Source organism: Polypterus senegalus, chromosome 1 (assembly GCF_016835505.1).
Source record: "Polypterus senegalus isolate Bchr_013 chromosome 1, ASM1683550v1, whole genome shotgun sequence".
NCBI classification, from domain to species: Eukaryota; Metazoa; Chordata; class Cladistia; order Polypteriformes; family Polypteridae; genus Polypterus; species Polypterus senegalus.
This window is the reverse complement of record NC_053154.1, coordinates 126,342,375-126,350,101: the sequence shown is the minus strand read 5'-3', so window position 1 is coordinate 126,350,101 and position 7,727 is coordinate 126,342,375. Positions and strand designations below refer to the sequence as shown.

At 34.5% G+C, this 7,727-nt stretch overlaps 1 protein-coding gene across 1 annotated transcript in view; it reads right to left on the bottom strand.

Moving 5' to 3' along the window:
* Window positions 1-1,787: 1,787 nt before the first annotated feature.
* Window positions 1,788-7,727, bottom strand: part of LOC120533315 (extracellular calcium-sensing receptor-like) — a 36,153-nt gene continuing 30,213 nt past the window's right edge. Inside the window, 7 exon segments of the mRNA XM_039760187.1 lie at window positions 1,788-2,470; window positions 2,473-2,700; window positions 3,559-3,682; window positions 3,779-4,006; window positions 4,422-5,213; window positions 5,552-5,846; window positions 5,925-6,144. Of these exon segments, the coding sequence (XP_039616121.1) occupies window positions 1,788-2,470; window positions 2,473-2,700; window positions 3,559-3,682; window positions 3,779-4,006; window positions 4,422-5,213; window positions 5,552-5,846; window positions 5,925-6,144 (2,570 nt within the window).

The window sequence follows — 7,727 nt, the reverse complement described above, 5'->3', positions numbered from 1 at the left end:
CCCACAAACACAGTCTCTCAGAATTTGCATAAGCACATCCCTTCATCTACAATTTTAACTTAGTTACAAAGTGATCAAAACTCTCGTTTATATCCTGCGTCCTCTTATTAAACTTGTATCCCGCATTCCCATGGGCATGTGAAACGCCAGCGGTAGCCTGTCTATGAACTTAATTTAAAGTTTAGATTTACACCTTGCTTTCTTTCCGAGGTAGCAGCACTGATGAATATGGTAGTATATGTCACTCACTCGCTTCTTATTGTTTCGCTGCCCTCTCAATTATATAATGCATGTTTTCTTAAGCGCTTTTTGGAGGTCTTCCTGGTTTTCTACGCACTGCGTTGACAGTCAGTTCACGTGATTACGTGGGAGGCGTAATGATGTCACAGGAAACTCCGCCCCCCCACGTCTTTCCAGCTCAACTCCATTACAGTTAATGGAGAAAAATACCTTCCAGTTATGACCATTAGGCGCAGAATTTTGAAATGAAACCTGCCCAACTTTTGTAAGTAAGCTGTAAGGAATGAGCCTGCCAAATTTCAGCCTTCTACCCACACGTGAACTTGGAGAATTAGTGATGAGTCAGTGAGTGAGTGAGTGAGGGCTTTGCCTTTTATTAGTATAGATAACTTAATTTATGGATTTATTTGTTTTGATTTCTTTGTATGTGTGGATTACTTGGGGTGATATCAACATCTGATGAAAATTTCATGTCTATACCTCATTAGAAATATATTTATTGAGAAAAACATTGACACATTCAATATTTATTTTCTTGCTGGTATTTGATGGTTACACATAATATGTATTATTTCATCTACAGTATATAGATTACTTATTGGCATATGTCTTCATTTTTTTACCCCACTAACAAACATTATTACTTCCAAATATCTGTAAATTAACTTGATTAATATTAAAATACAGTTCAGATTTTTGATACCTACAGTATTTACCCAAGAAAAAATACATGGGGAGACATGACTGGTTAGGTATTTGAATGCATCCATCCATTTTCCAACCCACTGAATCCGAACACAGGGTCACGGGCGTATGCTGGAGCCAATCCCAGCCAACACAGGACACAAGGCAGGAACCAATCCTGGGCAGGGTGCCAACCCACTGCAGGACACACACAAACACACTATGGCCAATTTAGAGTCGCCAATCCACCTAACCGGCATGTTTTGGACTATGAAAGGAAACCCACGCAGACACGGGGAGAACATGCAAACTCCACGCAGGGAGGACATTAAAGAAATTCAATTTATGCGCTTCAGATCATGTGATGTTCCAAAATATCTCAAATATATTTAAACTATCATAATATAATTTTGATTTATATGTGTTGGCATTATCATAAAATTGAAAATTACATTTAAGTTATATGAATTGCCATTGGGTATCATTGACACATCTTGAAATGAGCAGGACGTTACTTATGTTAGAATGCAATTCAGAAATATCAAAATTAACTATAAATTGTATTGTAATCTAATAAAAATTGTTTTAGATGTTTCACAGTCCATTTCATTAATTAATAAATCCAGCTAATCTACTTAAATGCTGGGGGGACTGAAGCCCCAACATAGCATTTTAGATATTTTTAAAGCAGACTTATTAAATTATATATACTATTACTTTTAACAGTTGTAAAAAATAATTTGATTACCTTGGTGTACAACTTGAGATTTTTCTCAATTTCAATTTGGCTTGCTGTGTAATCAGTGCTTTAAAAAATTATCAGTGGTTGTGTCTTCTATATCATGGTTTATCAAATGTAGATGTCAAAGCGATTTTGACTGCATTTTACTAATTACATGCTTTTTTGAATTTCTATCTGGTTTCAGTAGAACGATATAACATTTTGGAGCAAAAATACAGAGAAGTAAGCCAAAGCTTGATGCCAGAATAGCAAATACCTCAACAGCTACTGTATACTTTCCAGGAGAGCTGATATAAGATGGAATAAACGTGATCCAAACGGCACAGAATACCAGCATGCTGAATGTGATGAACTTTGCCTCATTAAAATTATCTGGTAATTTTCGAGCAAGAAAAGCTAGAACAAAACACATGACTGCTAGCACCCCAATATATCCTAACACAAGATAAAAAGCTACTGTGGATCCCATTTCACATTCTAAAATGATTACTTCTTTATTAGAGTTCATGTTTTTGTGAGGTAATGGAGGATATTTTACTAACCATATGATACATGTCAAGGTCTGTAAAAGTGTAAGAGATAAAACGCTTAACCGCTGCTGAGTTGGTCCAAAGCATTTCATTATATTACTACCAGGCATTGTTGCTCTAAAAGCCATAAGCACAACTATTGTTTTCCCCAGAACACATGAGATGCAAAGAACAAATGTGATCCCAAAAGCTGTGTGTCGTAACATGCAGGACCACTGAGTGGGCTCCCCGATAAATGTAAGTGAGCACAAAAAACACAGTGTCAATGAAAAAGAAGAAGGAAGCTTAGTTCTGAATTATTAGCTTTCACAATCGGAGTATCTCTGAACTTGAAAAATACAACAGTAACCACAGAAGTTAGAGAAGCTCCTAACAAAGCAAATATAATTAATATCATCCCCATTATTTCATCATAAGACAAAAATTCAATGTCCTTCAAAATGCACTGGTCTTTCTCTTCATTGGCCCGGTATTCCAAAGGACACTTCATGCAGTGAACTGCATCTGTAAGGAAAAGTTAAGACTATCATGAACTAGCCATCTTAATGAACATTTGGACAATGTTGATTTACTGATAAATAGAAAATAATGAATTATATTATTTTTATATTTTGACTAACTATTATGGAAGGAAAGTTCAGTACAATATGTAGCTAAAAACATACAACATAATAAAACTCCACTGTTGCATTTAATTTGGGAACAGTCTATTAGTTTTTCTCTTGAAACCTTTGCAGAAATTTATCATAATGTAAATCAAACAGTTGCCTTCTACTGTTAAATTGAAGTGATTATATAATAACAATTTAACAAGGGATGAAAAAAGAAAATGACTTTTCATAAGATTTGATTTTGATGTTTCTTTTTTCATTTTTACTGCTTCAAGAGTACAAACTCTATGGAAGATGTGAAAAAAGCAGACTTTTGTCCTAGACAGTGATCTATTTGGCTTTCTCAGCACATTACAATGTCAGAAAACGTATGCAGATCTCTTCCATCAAGTAGGTATCTGAGAGTGCTACAATAAAAGATGTTTACAATTTTGTTTATTCATTCACATAAAAAACACAGTCCTGCTTCTCAATAATAGCTCCAGTATTACAAGGTATATTTTGTTAGTATTTTTGGATCTAAAATATAAGCTGATATATATTCAATTTGACTACTTCCAAACCTATGTTTACCATCCAGATTAGGCAGCCTGTGAAGAAATAACATCTTGTTCAGGATTGGTTCCGGGATTATGTTCAGTTCTGCTATGACGCATTCCAAGTCTTCTTAACCACGTGCTTAACAAAGCAGGTTATGGAAAGTGGCCAGTATAACTAAATAGTGTGTGTATTTATGTAGTCAGATCATTACCTGTGATATTGCTAATTTCTCCTTCTGCACATGGAAGACAATCAAAACAACAGACTGGTTTCCCTCTTTGCGTAGCTTTACGTGTACCAGGATGACAGCTTTCACTGCATACCGATTTTGGAATCTAGCATAATAAGTAAAACAAAAAATAAAAATATACAGTTCTGAATATTCTGAATGCTGTCCTTTATTCAAACAGAGCTTAAATAAAACAGATCACCTTGTTGTCATTATTGGCCCACACAATGCTCTTGTTGTTCATAATGAATTGCTTTCCTTCCGGTGAAGATGCATCATAAAATCCAATTGTCACAAACTCTATGATTCCATTTACGCTAAGCTGCCAATTCACCAATTCATATCTTGCAGGAGGATCTCCATTAATGTCAAAATTTACATATTCACCATTATTTACACTGAAATTAACCTTCTGCAAGTATTGCAGTGCCTATTATATTAAAATATTGTGATCATAGAAAGAAGATAAGAACAGGCCATTCAGTCCGACAGTTCATCAGTTTTTTTTCGTCAAACATTTTTGAATGTTAACATCAAAGAGATATCTGAAAGATCCAAACGTACTACATACATTCATACTGTTAAGTAACTTTTTCGATATACAGTACAATACAGGCATTTCTTAACATTTTTAAATTGTTAAACTAGAGCAGGAGTCAAGAAAAATTATTATAAACCTACAATGACTTTAAGAGGATTTCGTAGCCAACATTCTTTAAGTGGAAAAGAACTGAATTGTTTATGAAAACAATAAATGTAACTAAAGCACATAAATTAAAAAGTTCAATACCTTGGTTAACTTAAGGTTAGAAAAATACATAAATGCTACATGACAAAGTACTTACCTGCAGTGGCAGTGCATCTTTTTGTTTCACCATGCAGGGTCCTTGATTATCCTGACAAGCTAGAAGGTCGTGGAGCGCATGTGCTACAGCATATACAGCTTTGTACACATTATATGTAATTCTTAGTTCAGAAACATCAGTGTACAGATTATTTATTTGCTGTAGATTCTCCGATCCTGTGCAGATTTTAGAGGTTGCATTATTGAAACTGCAATCAAATGTATTTTCCCAAAATTTAATCAAACCTGTATTGCCTGGAGTGCTAGATGGATGAACTGACAATAAAAATTCTCTTAGTCCTGGGATTGCTGCATTAGCATTTGAAAAACCAATTGATCCTTTAAAAATTCTGTAGTTTTCTTTAGTTGCTACATTTTTGGCAGACACCCAGGACTCACTGCCTACCCACTGTAAACCCGTTATATTTTGAAGAAGCAGTTCCTTCATTAAAAATTCCAAGTCTATGAAAGATGCAAAAGCTACAATGATCTTTGAAGAAGCCGTTTTAATTACTTCAACTGTTTTAAGAAATTTTTCTCTTGAATTGGTTCTGTAAATAACTTCAGAATATTCAATGCAAATTCCTTCCTTCTGGGCTACTTCTATAAAGGTGGCCATACCAGAATTGCCGTAGTCATTGTCACTTCTTATTGTCCCCACCCAGGTCCATCCAAAGTGCTTGACAAGTTGAGCCAGTGCTCTGCTTTGATAATAATCACTTGGTATTGTTCTGAAAAAAGTGGGAAACTCTTTCCTGTTGCTTAGACAAGCACAAGTAGCAAAATGACTGATCTGTGAAAATGAAAGCAGTTATATTTTATATATATATATAATATATATATGTAAATACATACAGTATACAGTATATATAAAATATATAATTTGTAAACAATATCAGTATATCATGATAGTATATTAGGAGAACAATTGATTAACTATAAAGAACTATTTAATACTGTTACATATTTATGGCAAATCCATTCAATATTTATTTTTTGATTGGCAAAAACTTTTTATAACTTTAGTATAATATTTAAAATTTATTGGAAAACGATATTTTTAAAGTAATCAAAGTTGTAAAAAGTTACTGAAAAACCTGTCACTAATAATAATGATTCACTGTTTCTTACCACTGGAATATTAAATTGGCCAACAAGCGTAGAAATACCAATAGTTGGGGAAGATGCAGACTCCCCTATGATCGCATGAATGCTAGACTGTTGAGGACATGACAACGTTGATGACTCTGCTTCTCCATCTCCACTTATTAGTGCCATTGCAGCTTTGATTGCCAAAGAAACAGTACCACAAGCATCATATATCTTATATCCTAGTGACACATTAGGCAAAATATCTGTTCTGTTGTTTATTTCCTCAATTGCAAAGATCATTGCTTCAGCAAACTGATATCCTCTATAATTTAAGCTTTTAAAATACAAAAAGTTAGTTTTTAAATGTAACTTCATAGCTTGTGTATTTTATATAGATAGACAGAATACTCACCCTATACAGGTAAATGCTTCAGGTTTTGACTGAAGTGTGGGTTTGGATGCTATAATATTATTATGAAGTGTAAAAATTCCTCCCAGCATGAAGTCACCAGTCTTCGAAAGAAGAGGAACATCAGGATTTCCCCATAATTTGCAAAACAAATCTTCACCCTCTACTGAAAGAGCCAGCATAATAATTCTCAGAAACATGTCTTTGAGCAAATTACATGACACTAAAAACAAAGAGCAAGAATTGACTGAGTTTATATAGTGTTCTGCCTGAAGGTAACAAAGATTCCATCTAATTTGCCTAATGTACTCCTTTTAGCCATGGGATTTATACATTGTTTATTTTTCTACAGATATTATCCTTCATGTATTCAATGCACAAATTCTCAAAAGTTACATGTCAATTAATGAAGGATAAATTGTATTTATTTATTTTTATTTATTTTAATATATGTACTTTATCAATATATCTCAATGTTTATAGGCACACTGTAAGCATCTATTGAATTTATGCAAAAGGAGTTCAGACAACAATAAACTTTCATTTGAAACCAATATGTCTCAGTTCCTTATAAAAGCTATTAATTATTTTATTAAACAGTATTCACTTCGGACACAGTGGCATAACAAATAGCACTGTTGTTGTTCTATACTCATACTCTACTTTGATTGTTGAATGGGATTTCATTTGTTAAAAAATTGCATGTTCTCTGTATGATCTTGTAATTAATTTTCTACTGTACAGGCACTGACTCTCCATACACAATCTAAAGGCATGCTATATGTCTGACTGACAAGCCCAAATAAAATGTGTGTGTATGCTCATGTCACCTGGGAGGTCAGACAGAGGTACTGCTTTACCTCCAACCTGAGGTGAGCCCCATAGCTTTTCCTGCCTTTACTGTCTGTGGATCTTACTGACCATGCCTTCTTTTTTTGTGACTGGGTAAGACAATGCATCCCGCTGCTGCCACCACATTGTGTAACCCCATGCCCTCAAACCCGTGGCACGACCTTGACAATGTGGCTCCTAGTAGTTCATAGCTGAACTGATATCTGTTCTGCCTGTGCTGTACCTGGATCCTATTCAAAAATCCGAAAAGGAGAACTGGTTTGTGGAACATTTTTGGGAGCCATGCTGTCTTCATCTATGTGCTCTCAAAAAATATTTTCTCACCACACACTGGTTATCCCACCGCTGCCACCAAATAATGGAATCCTGTGTAATTGAACCTTGACAGTGGAGTTCCCAATAGTTCATAGCCTAACTGAAAACAGAGATATATTAGAAAAAGGCAACACAGACGCTTGAAAATACAAAAAAATAATGTTCTTTATTACAAAATGACTGTTCAATTGCAAAACCGTAAACACATTAAAAGTTGTGTGATGCAAAAATAAACCAAAACATGTGTCCATACCCATTTGGTTGAAAAAAATCCAATAAATACTAAAAGCCGTAAAATCGTGATGCTATCACAATATGTACAAGTTCAGCACTCAAGAATTCTGCAGGTTGAAAAAATTGCCTTAAGTTCTTCCTTAAGGCAATAAATTGCAATAAAACCTTCCAATAAGTGTGATAAAATCTATGATACCTTTCATAAGTGTGATAATAATATATTTACAAAGTTCTTTGTAAATTTTGCCAGCATAAACTCCCCAGCTTCTCTCTCTCATTGTTTGCCGTCACCCTCCACTCTATAGGCGATCGGAGGGTTCTCAGTGTGTGTCTTCTCTTTATCTGGATTGCCACCAACTAAATTCAACTATGTAGATTTGGCCCAAATTCAGTCCATTCTGTAGC